This window comes from Amaranthus tricolor, chromosome 17, assembly GCF_026212465.1.
Source record: "Amaranthus tricolor cultivar Red isolate AtriRed21 chromosome 17, ASM2621246v1, whole genome shotgun sequence".
Lineage (NCBI taxonomy): Eukaryota > Viridiplantae > Streptophyta > Magnoliopsida > Caryophyllales > Amaranthaceae > Amaranthus > Amaranthus tricolor.
The window spans coordinates 6,528,407-6,544,507 of NC_080063.1; the positions used below are offsets into that span (position 1 = coordinate 6,528,407).

The following is a 16,101-nucleotide window of genomic DNA, read 5'->3' on the forward strand; positions in this document are numbered from 1 at the left end:
GTCGTTGAAAATATATAATTTATAGAATTTTCTATTAATATTATCATAATGTTTTTGAATTTTTAATTTAAAATATTTTTTTTAAAAAAAAAGGTCATGTTGTACGTTTTGAAACATGCAACTGTACCTACGTACAATTGTACGTCTTGTCGGATTTATTTGTATTCATGGTTAAATTTTTTGTTTTTAAATGAATTTTTTTGGAAATTAATCGATAAAAATGTTAGAATTGTGTCTTGAATAATTATGAAAAATCAAATAAGTTGTGTTTGAGTTTGATGATTCGAAAACTCAGCTTTTTTGGAGAGAGGGGGCAAAATTATTTTTTTTTGTCAAAAATAAAAAAGAGTAAATTTTTCATCAAAAATTACCTTAAAAATCGACTTTTTGTCAAAAGCTACGAAAACAATTTTTTTGGTAAAAAACTACTTTAGAAGTTTGTTTGCTTTTGTCAAACGCTATCTATTAATAATAATAAGTTTTCTTGATGAAAAATCGAAAAAGAGAAGTAAAATCAAAAGATATGATCTCTTCTGGTGTTTTCATATACAAATCGTAAACATATGAATAATACATGTCTATAAAATGCAATAAAAAGTCAAGTCCTTCACAAAAGATTCCGTTTAACTACAGATTTAGTATGCATTCATTACAAGGAAAATACATGGAAATTAAGGAACTACCTAAAAGATTTAATATTCATTAATTATTAAATAAATAATTTCCTCCACATTTTCTAGACTGATCGGAGATCAGACAAGACTCTATTTGGGTGCACACAACTCTGCCGGCCAAACTTACCTAACTCTATCCAATGTACAACCCAAAGGGAATGTATACGTGCTCGTTGTTGCACCAGGGAAAAGAAAATTAATCTTTTTAGAGCTACTTTTATAAGAGATCGTCTTTTGATGAGAAGATTTCGTAACAAGGAGCCTATATATTTATAATATGTATTATTGGACTATTTAATCCATATATGAATGCGTCTCACGGTGAGACCGTTTCATACAAAAATATGTGATTCTTTTATAGGCGGTAAGAATCGAATTCATGTCACAAATGTGAAGGAAAAGCCCTAAACCACTTACCCATAATTGATCTTGGATTACAACATTCTAACAATGGTAATTATTGGTATTGCGATCTACAAATACAGAATACAAATACAGAATCCTGTTCCTAAAAATACAGAATACAAATACAGAATACTGCACCTACAAATATACAGAATGCATGTGCACTGCACTAGTTTAGGGTTCTATCTTCACTTCCTTGAAGAATCCCAATTTTGGAAGTGCTCTTTCACCAACTCATTACAATGTTTTACAACTTACATGAATTGGTGTATGTAACAATACAATTCTTTTGGGATGCTTAGCTTCATTATAAACACTCAATTTTTTTGTTTCAATTATCTTTGAAACAAATTTTCTTGTGAAAAGTATGTTGCTTTTGCTATTATGGATCAATTAGAAACAATCTCTTTGTTAGTGTTATAGTAACAAGGGTAGCATTGTCTACATCTGGCCTTCCTAAATCATGCCACATTAGATGGCACTATAAAAGCCACTTAATAACATTGAGGTAATGAAATTTTGTTGTAACAACTTTTGAAAAGATGATATAGTTCCTCATGTGGGTATGCATTCAATACAATCCCCACCTACTTATCCGTTATAATTGTACCCTCTGCACGGTTTTACCCACTTTACACCTCTTATAATTGCTCAATTCTTGCTAGGGCTAAACAAAGTTCGGTTTGAACCACAAGCCAAACCAAAAAATACTTAAATGATGGTGACGCAACCAACTAATTACAAAATATTATATTTGATGAGTATAAGGGTGAAAGATTTGCATAAACATACATGTTAATTTGAAAAAATTAAAAAAAAAAAAATTATAGATCAGAGACCATTATAGAATGATTTGTTCTGATTTTAGTGTCAAATTAAAACAAATCGGACCGTGTGCTAAATGTCTTACAAATTTTAAAATTATTTTTCTCTAAACCATAAATCATTTTAATAATGTAAAATAAATACTTTTTGTAGTCAACAATCTATAACCATACAATATTTAATAAAAAAGCTATTTGTGACACGTTTCGACGTAAAAAAGCTATTTTCTTTGACATATCATTCATTAATTATAAAAACTAAATTATGGTAATAAATTAAGACAAGAAACATTATATAAACAATCTTTTCATTAATAACTATTACTTATATGACTAGATTTAACAAAATATATAAAATGAAATTATTTTCATAATTTTGTAAATTATCTGTTTTTATAGACAGTCCATTTGAGTATGTTTATTTAGGAGATTAGAAATTTTAAAATTTATTTAGCTAACCATATAGTTCTTGACATTTAGAATTCATATTTTTAAAAAAGTTTTCATCTGATCTACAGCTTAAAAAATGTTATTTGGGGCATTAAAAAAATATTATATTTATAATTTTGGTACTAAAATATTTTTTTTTTACTAAATATAGAAGTACTATAAAGTAGGATATTATATAGATTCGGAACATATGAATATAAAATAGACATGTATGACTATGAGGTTGTGAATATGGGACGGGTAAGGTCTCATATCCACCTTGCACATATCAACTATTAATGGCGATTAAACTAAATTTCAAACTCATATCTACCTACCCTAATGGGAAAGGATGCAGTATGAAACTCATATATAATATATTATTTACATGTCATTCTTAATAAGACTATGTGGTAAATGACTTTTGACTATTAATTTTTGACTTTTGTTGACCAAAAAGACAAAAAATATATTTAGTGAATAACTTTTTTACACCGCTGAAAAACTAACTTTAAAGCCAAAATGAAAAATAGAGTTTTATAGCTTTTTTAATAGTTTTTGGCTTGTTAGCTCATTTTATTTGTAATAAATGAGCAACAATCAATACCTTATTTTACCTAACATTTTCTTAAACAACTAACTTATCCAACTTATACGAAAGCTAATTAAAACAGCCAATACTTTCAACTATTTAAATAAGTAAACTAGAAAATGGAACGATAACAACCAACAAATCAGCATCAAAAAAGCAACAACCATGCACTTTCATTTTAGTAGTCTATATGTGATAGATTAAGTATATGAGAGATAAGCAGAAAAGGCCATCATACTAAATTATGGACATATCATAGTAATCTATGAAAACACACTTTCAATGGATGTGCTTTAGTTTTACATGTGACAATATAATATGTAATATATTTAGGTAGGGGTTGATAAGCTATGGAGTATTGGGAGCACTGATCACCCTTTCAATGATATTTTGAGTCAGCCTATCACTATGTTTTGCTCTTTTTCAGTTTTCATCTTCATTTTGTTGCCATGCCTGCATATGCTTCACCCACCTAAAGTCAGACTTGTTTTTTTTTTATTCTTAAATTAATGCCAGCAAATTCCTAATAGTAACCCTTTTAACTTAAAATTTTTCTTATGGTAGATAAAAGTTTTTTTTTTTTTTTTTTTTTTTAATTATAAATTCTGTAGTAATTCTAAATTTTTAAATTAGGATAAAAAGTGATCTTATGTGGCCGCCTAAAACTATACTTCCTCTAGTTTTTAATAGTTGCTACATATAGTGACATTTCTCCTCATAAATACTCTCGATACCCAAAAAGTAGCCAATTGTACTCTCGTTATTTTTAAAATTCTCATCATGCTTCTTTGTGTTTCCGTATCAAAATTCTTTTGGTGATCCTTTGTCCTTTGTGCTATCAAGTGTTTGTTCAAGCAAGCCAAGATTGTAAAAACGGATCATTGTTTTGTAAAGGGCATAATCCAACAACATCTTAGACCTTTTGTAAAACCATTTGACAATGATGTATAATATCGTATGTAGTTACAATGACCGAGGAAATTTCTAACCAAACATTATCTTATAATTTGAAGTAAGCCAATAAAAGATGACTTACTTTTAACTCTTTCCATTATTCGTTTCTACATATGCTTTCCTTTTACTTTATAAGAAAAGTTTAAAATGACTACAAGTAATGACATCTCAATATCTCACTATTGATTAGCTTAGCTAGTAGCCTTGTCCGGTCAACCTTACTATTTGTCTTGTCTATGGCGTTTTTAAAAATTTTCATATTTAGTTATTTTTTATGTGAAAATTTTATTTAACTACAAGCGCATAGTGTACGTGTAAATGTGGGTTGAACACAAGGAAGCTAGAACAAAAAACTTGTTAACCTCTACTAATTATATTGCTTGAAGACAAAAAAAAATAATTTGATTGGTTGTTGTCTAACAAACTAAAAATGCAATAAAAATATGGGTTTAAACTATATGTTAAAAGATTTAGGGTGTCGGGAATCCCCTAAAGTCTTGTATGATCAAGTTCTCATTAGTGTCAATGAAATATCGGATTAATTACGTGGTTAAACATGATCTTGTTATCTCAAACTCTCGCTCTATTGATTAATTACTAGATTTAGTCCCAACTAATTCGATTTTCACACGCTAGTTTTATTGAACGAATTAATAAGAATTTAACTAAAATTTACCCAGAAGCAAAGTTGATCCTAATCTCACACGCTAGTTCTATTGATTAGTCCAACAAACCATATTTAATTTAGGGTTATTAACACATTTAACCACATTAATCCTAATTTCATAGACACTTTCAATCATTAAATCATACTCAACTCGTAGTTTCAAACCCTAACCCTAAAAAATGGATCTACTCACTACTCATAGTGAAAGCAATAAACGCAAACCCTAGGATGATACTAGACATGGATGAATATGATAATAATGACGAATTCAAGATAAGCAATAACTAAATACCAAAGAACACAACAATTAATTCAAAGAACAATAAATGAAGAACAAAACTAATTTTAATTAAAGGAAGATTGATGACAAAAATTAAGGTTTACTAATGAAGGATTAAAACTAATACAAGGAATTAAAATGCAAAGGAAATTAAAAGACTAAAACAAACTTACAATCCTTGAAGGAAGATTAATGACAAACTTCATGAAAAAGCTAAAACTAAAGGAAGAATTAAAGAGCAAAAACTAGTAAAATTAGTCTAAAAGAGATGGAAGAGGAGAGGAGAAGGAGAAGGAAACCCTAATCAGTTTTTTAAGGCCTATTTATACTAATAAGGACTTAACCCTAAAAGATAATTCAAAGATTAAAGGGATAGAAAACCCATGCAGCAAAACAGAGACTCAAAGCCGAGTTGGCTGCACCAAAAAGAACATAAAAGCCAAGTCGGCGTTTTGTGCTGGAAAATCGCAACAACTTCAAACGGTCACCATTTCTCGATCGTTGTCGGAATTGGACATATAATATACCGTTGGAAAGCTCTTGAAGTCTAGTTTTCAATGCTGCAAATCTTGCATTAATGAAATCTTCCTATCAAAAGGTATAACCAAAAGAGTAGATATGTATTAAATTTCACCTCAAAACTTTTGCATTCTAAACACTCCTTTACTCTTTCGCTCAATTTCTTTGAAGAATATCTTTACCCAAGCTAAAATCTCCTTAGTGAACTCCGTCATCATTAAAAAATAAGAATTATGCTTAAAACAATCAAAACCACTCAAAATCAACATGAATAACCAAAATGAGTAAAGTAGCATAAATCTTCAAAATAAGCACGAAATTACTAACAACGACCATCATTAAGGAGTATAAAATGATATAAATAAGTGCAAATAATTGCACTTATCAATTTTCAAGTTGAGGATTTCACTGTTGGCACACAATGTCCTTAACTCTTTTGATAAGGGTATCCCCTGATGCCATTATTTAACCCTTTTCAAATTCTAATTGTAACTTGTACAAGCAAGATATATCGTATATGTGATATCCCGGGTTGAGCTTTAAAAAGGATTTATAGACTACTCATATCAACAAGATGTATCCTTTTTTTCAAGGGAGCCTATTTGCTAAAAAACTACGCAGTTAAGCATGCTTGATGGGGGAGTAATCTTGGGATGGGTGACCTTATAGGAAGTTTTTCCGAACACACACAAGTGAGGTTAAAGTGTGCTAAAAAAACTTGTGTTGATATGTAGGGCCAAATAGGCAATCTGATGCGACTGGGGTGTTTCATTAAAAGGTGATGACAAGTTGATAAGTCTTTGCTATGTTAAAAGGACATACTAGTTTTAAACAATCCTTATATAAATCATCTATTTAGGAACCTATCTTATTTAGAAAAACTTTAAACTAGCCTTAATGTACGAATTAATAAAACTAGTATTGTAGCAATCCCTAAACGAGTGAAGTACCTAAAAAAGTTCACCGTCTTGTAATATCCTTCAGATTAAGTGGAATACAGTGCAAAATTCATACTTTATAGTGCCTTTTCAGCTAGTTACCACTACTCACCCAAAATGACTTTTACTGTCAGAAACTAAGAGGGAAGGCAAAAAGCATAAAAGAAATTTGCAATTTGCTAAGTAAAAAAATTAAATTAATTAAGTATTAGTGATCTATTTTGAAAGCTGACCTAAGAACTTAATATTCTCCTTGCTTGAGAATATCTTGTAGTGGTATCTTGTCTTCTATATAAATTAAAGCTAAATATTTATAAGTACTTTTCTTTCATGTTAATTAACCATAGTATAAATAAAAAAATTATATAAATTTTCGATTTTAAATTTCATTTGTGTAAAGAATTTTTAAATTTAAGGGTTGATTTATTGCAAATAAATGAAGGAATATTATCAATTTTTCTACGGGTATACTTCATCATCATCGACATGAATAACTCAATATTCCGCTCGAAAATAAGGTTTGGGTGAGGAAAAATAATTGATATTTCATACCCTTATTTAATTTTACCTCATAGAGGTGAGAGTTGAGAGTCTTGCATAGAGAGGTAAATGAGTGACAAAGATTATACTTCATCCTCCCCTTAATTATCTTTGATTTAATATATTATACATTCTCCTTCATCCTCCCCTTAATTATCTTTGATTTAATATATTATACATTCTCAAATGTACATTTTAAGTTCCTTAACGGAAAAATAAGAAAGTATTAACAAATATATTAGTCATCTAACTCTAGATTAGTATAAGGCCTTTTAGGAAAGTGACCAACAAAATCCATGCGAGCTCAGACCAAAGCAGACAACATTATACTAATGTGGATCATTAACGGCTGGTAGACCCAATAATTGGTATTAAGAGCTAAATAACAATGCAAGAAGCCAAAACAAATTATATTGTTGGAGTTCTTAGTCTGAGGTAGGGATTGTTCACGATTGGTGGGTCCAACATAAATACTGAAAATTTAAAATTTTGCATTTCTAAAATGTAATATTAACTCGTCGTTATAAGGATAAAATTGTGTACATGCAATATACATATTCACTTAGAAAACCATTATTAGATACCTTGAGATACTAATGTACATGATGTTGTTTTGTCTTTGGTATCTTCTAGCCAATCATATATTAAAAAAAAACATTTATCTTTCATAAGATAATTAAGATAAAAAAGATATTGGGTCAGCATAGAGTTTAAAGAGCTTTTGTCATCAGCCACATTTGGAGCACACTAAATTTTGTTGTTTAGGACCATATTTGTCCTTTCATCATACAAAAGACACATACACATGCATCAACTAAACATTTTTCTTGGTATAAATTCACTTCCTCTTTGTAACTCTCTCACATCACTTTCATCTCTATTTCTCATTCTCTTTAGATCTCTTAAGCATTAAGCAACCTTGCTAAGTATTCTTTTTAGTTAATTCTCTTAATAGCAATGGAAATGCAATTAGTAAATGAGGTTGAAAGTGGGATATTCTTTAAAGTCATGAAAAACCTCGAAAATTTTGTTGTAAAGTTAAGGGAAAAATGCTTAGGAATAGCCAAAAATATGAAGAAGTTAGCAAAAGATGATCCTAGGAGAATAATACACTCCCTAAAAATGGCATTAGCTCTTACATTAGTAAGTATGCTGTACTATATTAGACCACTCTATGATGGGTTTGGTGTTTCTGGGATGTGGGCCGTTTTAACCGTAGTTGTTGTCTTTGAGTTCAGCGTAGGTAAGTTGATCATATTTTGTTTATGTTAATACTTGAATAACCTAAAAATTATAGTCGTAGCCAAAAAAAATACTCTCTCTGGTCATTAAGATTGTGTAATGTAGCAATCTCAAAAAACGGCGGAGAAGTATTTACGTACTTTTTTTTTTTTTTACTTTGCACATACATACACTATAACTTGTGTGCATGATATGTTAATATATAGGTGCGACCATAAGCAAGGGTTTGAATAGAGGGTTTGCAACCTTAACAGCAGGTGCATTAGGGGTTGGAGCTCAACATTTAGCTCTTCTCTTTGGGAGGAAAGGAGAGCCAATAGTCCTAGGCTTCTTGGTTTTCTTATTAGGTAATAATCAAACTATGTACCTTATTCACGTCTCATTTGGTTGTCGGTACTACACAATGGTTATGAGAATGATGATTTGAAATATACATTTTTATAAAATGTACCATTTTACTCTCATGGTAATAATACTTTGATTATAAAAACTCCTTTTTTATAATTTTTTATTACCACCTAATAATACATTTTCAAATGGTAATATACTGGAATGAATTTTGTGAAGAGAATGAGATAATTAGTGGAAAACATGTATGAACATTCAACTTGTTAATAGATTTGCACACCAAAATTACACTAATTTTCCATTATTATTCTCACCATTTAATACCTAGTACAAACGGGTTTAATGGTTTGTTTAGAGGAAAATGTTTTTTCTAAAAACTATTTTATTGATTTTTTAAATCAAAAATTTAAGCTAATGGTTAAAGTTTTATAATACGTTATATACATTAATATTCTCGTCACATGCATGAGAGTCCTTTGAGCTAGAAGTGTAGATGCAATACTTGCCCTCCTCAAATATATAATAGTGCTAAATATTCCAGTTGAAACGTGGGATGAATAAGAATCCAATTATTCTGTAACCCTCAAGTCAAGTTAGCGCTGATACCATATCACAAAATCAACTCATTTTAAAGTTTAAACTGATAGTTAAATACAAATGATACGTTACAAACTCTAACATGCATTTTACTATGAATGTTTTGCAGCTGCAATGTCGACGTTTACACGATTTGTGCCAAACATCAAGAAAAGATATGATTATGGAGTATTAATCTTCATATTAACATTCAGTTTAGTAGCAGTGTCCGGCTACAGAGCTGATGAGATCTTAGTGTTGGCGTACCAAAGACTGTCGACTATTATTGTGGGTGGTGCCACGTGTATGATAATATCCATTTTTATTTGTCCAGTTTGGGCTGGCCAGGATCTTCACAAACTTATTGCTTCCAATCTTGAAAAGCTTGCTATATTCTTGGAAGGTACTTATACTATATCGTGAAGTATATTCTAACTAAACACATTCATCATAATCATAAAACTTTTTAAAATTGTTCATTTTTGTTAAAATTAAAAATATTGGTTATTTTGATTTCAGATAATTTAATATAATAAGTTATTAATTTCTTTTTATTTTTTATTTTTTATCACGTGAAATTGCAAATAATATCTACTATCAACAGTCAATCTAAAACAAGTTTTTGTTATTACAATGATATGGTTGACTATAATTGACCCCACAAACTATTTCAATGAAGGAGTCACTTATAACAACAAAAATGTTATAAATTAAGTACTTCCAAAAAGTATCATTTAATAATATGAAAAAAATACAACTAAAAATGTATTTCAAAGTATTATCAGTTTGTTTGATATAATAGTACACAACGCAAAAAAGTAATTATGGTGACAAAGCTTTATTTTGTGTAATATTGCTAGAAAAATTAAATTTGACCATTTAGAATAATGTTTTCTGAACTCTAAAATTTGCTTTTATGTAAAATACTCATTTTCATCTATTATCACTACTTGAAAAAGTTATATAAATAATTTTGGAATTTTACGGAAAAAATATACTAGTACTAGTATATTTGAAGATGATTTTCATTCGTATGAAATTATCAATCTAATTTTTGAAAGAGTAACTTAAATTAAATATTATTATTATTATTATTATTATTATTATTATTATTATTATTATTATTAATTTATAATAATTTGTTACCAAACGAGGAGTACATGTAAATGATGAATATGAAAAATGTTAAACCTTGTAACAGGGCATGGAGAACATTATTTTAAGGTAATAGACGACGAGATGATGGCAATGAACACTAAGATGGATGACAAGTTCTTACAAAGTCATAAAAGTATCCTTTCTTCCAAAACAAACGAAGAAAACTTGGTAGGTCACCAATCACCATCGCATCCTTTTTGTTTTTACCAAAACTCACTTTTTCAGGTTGTTTCCATTAATAACTTTTATTAATGCTTCCAATGTGATCATTAGAGTTGCCATGCCCACCACATAAACTATTAATTAAACTAAAAATACACATTTGTACTTTCTTAACAAAATATTAATTCTTAATTAATATTAAAAATACTCTATTTCTTTTACTTAATTTGTGTGATTATGTGTTGATTAAGATTATTTAAGTAGAAAATCTAATCTTGTTTTAGTTGGAGAGCAAGTAAAAATTTTCACGAATGATCCTAGATTTAATAATCCATTTCCCTCAAGTAATAATTTGTTAGAATATATAACATATTTTGATACCTTAACTATAAGTTTAAGTTTTTGATTGAGTTGGTTTCTTGAAATGGTATCAGAAGTCGATAAGCGTAACAAGAGGTCACGAGTTCGAACTCAACCACCCCTCATATAAAGTGAAATATTTAGCGCTAGCTAGCCTAAAAGCTCTTTTAATTAATTAAGTTTTTAGCAGGGGCGGATCAAAAATTGATAAATTATTTGAAGGCCCTATGCAATCATTAAATATTATGATATTTTTCTAACAATTTTGTATCTTTAAATACTTATCATATACTACTTAAATTAATATTAAAACCTCCAACTTTTGGGAGCCCTGTGCGGTTGAACATATTAAACATGCTCAGAACCTTTCCTGATTTTTTTGTTGGTTTTATATTTGATTCTCATCTAATCTCTTCCTCTCGGCCTATCATAAAATAAAAAAAAATTAAGAATGAATTATTTGATTGTCGTATATATCAGGCAAATTTTGCGCGATGGGAACCAGGCCATGGGCGATTCAGACTCCGTTATCCATGGACACAATATGTTAAAATTGGTGCTCTTGCTCGACAATGTGCTTACCACATTGAAACTCTCACTGGCTTCATTAATACGGAAATCAAGGTACACGTGTTTTCTGAGCTACAATATTTTGACTATTTATAAAATTATCATTAATAAATTTATAGTTACAGATATATCGAATATAAATACATTAAAATCTTACTGAAATTAAGTATTTTGAAAGATTAAATATGTATTTTAGATTTTTAATTTTCACCATTTTAAATAATTTTTGAGTAATTCTTCTTAATTGAGATACATTTACGTAAATATGTAACATATGTCATATAGTTATATTTATATCCATCTCATATTCGCTTTCTACTAATTACTACCTCTTATTATATAGTAAAACTTTCATATTAAGTTTTGAGATTATTAATGGTATTAAATTAATTTATATCCAAATATAAAAAATTTAAAAGTTATATATTGTTTATAAATATATTATTTATGTTTTATTCATTCTTTTATTCAAATGATTAAATAAAATACAAACTTAATTTTAATATTATGTTTGAGAGTATTGGTTGTTACTCAAAAATAAATATTTGTATAGATATGCTATTAGACGATATAGTTATATGTTGTATCATCTTTTATCCTATAAATAGGTTTTTAATTCACGTTACATGATTATATTACTAATAGTTTTTAACATGTGAAAATCGGATTTTATTTATGTTAAAGTAAATATTTCCTTCCTCAACTAAAATCTTAAAAATAATTCTTATCTAATCTATTCTTTTCATTACTCTACCTGTAACATGCTATATAAATCATTTAATTAAAAGAAAATTAATCTTGACTTGTGCAATTAAACTAATATTAGCCACAATATAGTATAATTTATTTATTTAATTTAATTGTATCCCAATGCAACAGGCACCAATAGAATTCCGAAGAAAAATCAAGGACACATGCATTAAAATGAGCATTGAATCAAGCAAGGCGTTAAGGGCAATGTCATCATCTATTGAAAATATGGTCCAACCAAATCAAGTAGACGTTTACGTAGAGAACTCAAAACAAGCTGCAAATGAACTTCAAAACATACTCAAATCAATGATAAATGGATCCGAAAACTTAATAACGCTAATTCCTGATGCAACTGTCGCGTCTATACTCATTAATATTACCGATTGTGTGGAGAAAATATCAAAATCTGTTCACGAACTAGCTAAGTTAGCTCATTTTAAGGATGTCGAGCCCACGGTCTCGCCAGAAATAACTAAAACGACAACAATAACAACGACAATGATAACAACAACGACGAAGCTTCACCGAGGCATTGTAAATCCAATGTTTGATGATGGTGATCGCAATGAGGTCGAATGTGTAGATGTTATTGTATGTGATGATAAAAGTTGTACAAAAGGGGTTACAAATAAGTGTTCAAATAATGTAAATATTAATGTGGGTCCACCACCTATTGTCACATGTGTGTGAAAAGCTCTATTTTTTTATTGAGCCTTACATGCATGAATACATGTTATGTTATTAGCTTGGTTAATTTTGTAGGGTTTTTTTTTTTTTTTTTTTTTTTTTTTTTTTACCTAAGGTTGATGCAATGATCAAGTTTTCTCTATATATTATGAAAGTTTACTTTCTTTTCATAAAGGAATTGGAAGAGAAATCTAAATTAATTCTATACATGAGAAACACTAAAACAAAATTAAATTTTCGCGACATAAAATTTAGTAACATTAAAAAAATGTCACTGATTTATATTTTTAGTGTAATATTGTTGGTTTTTATTTTAATCTCCACTATAAAGTGATTTAGTGACACTTTATTTGACTTTTAGTGACATATGTAATTGTTACTATAATCTATAATAGCATTTATGAGAAAGATCACTAGATCCTATCTCATGAAAAACTTTAGTATGATTTATTATTATGATGCTAATGGTTTAATAAATGTTACTGGCTAAATCCATTATATATACTATTATAAATTAAAAGTAGTGACATTTAAGTTAAATGTCACTAAATATATATCACTAAAAGTATATCTTCTTCTAGTGAAATAATATAATTTAATCAAATTTACATTTTAGAATAATATTTTTTATTTAAAAGTTCGAAGTTTAACTTCGTTTTTAAAGATGTGAAAACAATATTTCATTACCCCAATGTCATAAAATGATTTTCATGTATGAGGTTCGGTAGAGTCAAATGTGCACAATCTTACAATTGTTAGGGATAACGGTCAAAAAAGATTGTTTCCAATTGACAATTGGTATCAAATAACATGTCAACAATTTAATGAATCATAATATCAATATAGTCTCTATAATTGGAGACAAAAAGATTAATAATCTTTGGTCCATCCAATTAAGGGACATCTTCGTGTTTAAGGATGTTGATTGCACTAAAATAGTAACTTTATTTCATTTTATTTCAAAATTATTAATATATACATGCAACCATAAAAGTAAATTAGATGTATATTAATCACACTTTTTCTATATATTAAATTTGTGATTATTCTCATTTATTTTTAAATGATTTTAATTTGTTTCTAAACATAGATTTTTAGAAGTCTTTACTTTTTAAATAATTTATTTGTATTTTCATCATTTTTAAAAAAATATAATAAAAATCAAATGTCAAAGATTATAGAATAAAAAATAATTCAATGGTTGAGAAATGTTATTACTTGACATTTGATTTGGATAATAATATTTTTTTGGATTCTTATGTTTAATATGCAAGAAACTTGATTTATTGAATCGATCATCATTTTTTAGAAGTTCCAAAAATTGATTACTCCTAATATATTTTAAAGGAGAGATTAAAGGATGGAGCATTCATTAATTAAAAAAAAAAAAAAGTAATGGTTTCACACAATTATCTGCAGTTCTACCGATCAAGATCAAAAATTAAAAAATTGCTTTATGCTCCATAATCCCTATTAAAGCCACTCGATGATTACTAAGAATTAAATTTTTTTCCAGTTAAATCACATATTATTTACCACTTTTCTCAAATAGGACTTTAATTCTCGCTGCCCCTTCTCGGTCAAGTCCTCTACTTTTATACTCCAAAAGGAAATCCACCGGATTACAATTTAAGTGGGTTTATTTTAATTATGAAATAGGCGGATAAAATAAGAGAATTAGATGAAAATTAAACTTAATACTTTTTTTCAAACTTAAGATTTGAAAACTAATGCTACTATTAAAAAAAGAGAAAGTTCATGAAAAATGAGCTTAAAGTAATCTCCGTGACTGATTTAGGTTGTTTTTATGTCGCCCATTTGGAACCCCACTACTAAGTAGCAGAGTATTAATTTTGTATATATGTAATATGTGTTCACTAATGGTTCATAAAATGTACCAAGACAGTAAAACATTCCAAGGGAATTGGAATCGGAATTGGAATCGGAATTGGAATAAGAATATACGTACTTACCCAGTAAAGTTGGGTATATTTAATTAATATTTAAGTACTTTGAACGATCCCATAAAGTTAATTAAAGCTGGAAATTGGATCCACAAACAGTTCCTAACTCACTCTCTCATTGTCATAGTTCTTGTACACCTAACTTTAAAGTTATAACGGCTTATATTTGAGAAACGGTAATTTAAAATTGTAAGTCATTTATTTACGTCCATAAAAGCGGTTTTGGAAAAACCTTCGATCAGTAGGGTTTCCCGTCGGATCAGTTTAGGTCGAGTATTTTCTAATATTGGGTTAGTTTCAGGTCGAATCATTCTGATCGGGTTTTAGGGGCTTTGGATTAACCCAAAAAATTACTGTTTTGTTTTCTCCTAGGTTACTTAAGAGGAATTTGTGGGATTTCTTATTTTATCATCGAATTCGAAAATAGATAATCTTTTTAAAAATTATTTACCATAGCGTCTAGCCAAATCACGAGAAAATAACAACACTATCTTTAGACAATTAAATAACACTTAATTCAACATAAAGATACATTTAAAGGTCTAAAATGCATCATACTACAAAAAAGATATTCAAATGAATCAAACATAATTATAATAATTTAAATATTAAGAGTACAAAAATTAAGAACATGTTAAATAAAGAAACATTAGTTTTTTTGTTTGTGCGGCCAAATGGAAAAGTTTTATTCCCGTTTTTTGATAGCTGCACAACCCAATGGGTCCAACCTGATCGACCTGTTTTTTAAGCGGTCATTTTTTGGGTTAAAATTCCCGGATTTCAGCCTAGTTTTTCCGGTCGAATTTCGGATTAATTTTCGACTTGGATCAAATTTTCTCAGGTCTACATAAAAATATGTTTATATAAGAACCTAAAAGACAAGCTAATGAAATTATAAGTAATATTTTCTCCGTTCTTTTTCATTTGCATAAATCAAACTTTTGCATTGTTCATCATTCTATAATATTTTACATATTGCAATTATTATAAGAGAAAAAAATCAGTCACGTTGGATGTTGTTTGATTCGTCTCCTCGCATATTTTTGATAAGATCAAATTTCTATAGTTTTTAGTATGTATAACTCTATATATAAATGATCTGACAAACGCATTAGATTAGGTACAGGTAAAAAAGAATGGAGAAAATTTTTGGTTACCTGTCTATCATGTCCCACATACTATACAAATATTGTTGATCAGTAAGATTATATTAGATGCGATCAGCGTTATTTCAAACTAACACCGAATATGCATAACTAAAGTGCAATGCTTAAGGACCTCACAATGGTGAAGAACAATGAGTAAAATCAAGGGAAAATCTTTAGCATGAATCAATAGACAAAGCAAACACAAAGCAAGAACACAAAGATGTTTAATAGGTGTCTTAGATACCTCCCCTCAAAAAAAATTATATGTCATTAAGGATTCAACGATACAATAATGACATGACTCTTATAAA

At 28.6% G+C, this 16,101-nt stretch overlaps 1 protein-coding gene across 1 annotated transcript; it reads left to right on the plus strand.

The window, feature by feature from the left end:
• Positions 1-7,779: 7,779 nt before the first annotated feature.
• Positions 7,780-12,681, plus strand: LOC130803639 (aluminum-activated malate transporter 8-like). Its single transcript, XM_057667837.1, has 6 exons — positions 7,780-8,065; positions 8,271-8,411; positions 9,119-9,391; positions 10,190-10,314; positions 11,149-11,292; positions 12,118-12,681. The coding sequence occupies exons 1-6, from the start codon at positions 7,780-7,782 to the stop codon at positions 12,679-12,681; spliced, it is 1,533 nt and encodes a 510-aa protein (XP_057523820.1).
• The last annotated feature ends 3,420 nt before the right edge of the window (positions 12,682-16,101 follow it).

Coding starts and splice junctions, on each gene's coding strand:
- LOC130803639 (XM_057667837.1), top strand. CDS start 7,780: ATGGAAATGCAATTAGTAAATGAGGTTGAAAGTGGGATATTCTTTAAA. Junction 8,066..8,270: donor TGTCTTTGAGTTCAGCGTAG/GTAAGTTGATCA, acceptor GTTAATATATAG/GTGCGACCATAAGCAAGGGT. Junction 11,293..12,117: donor TCATTAATACGGAAATCAAG/GTACACGTGTTT, acceptor CCAATGCAACAG/GCACCAATAGAATTCCGAAG.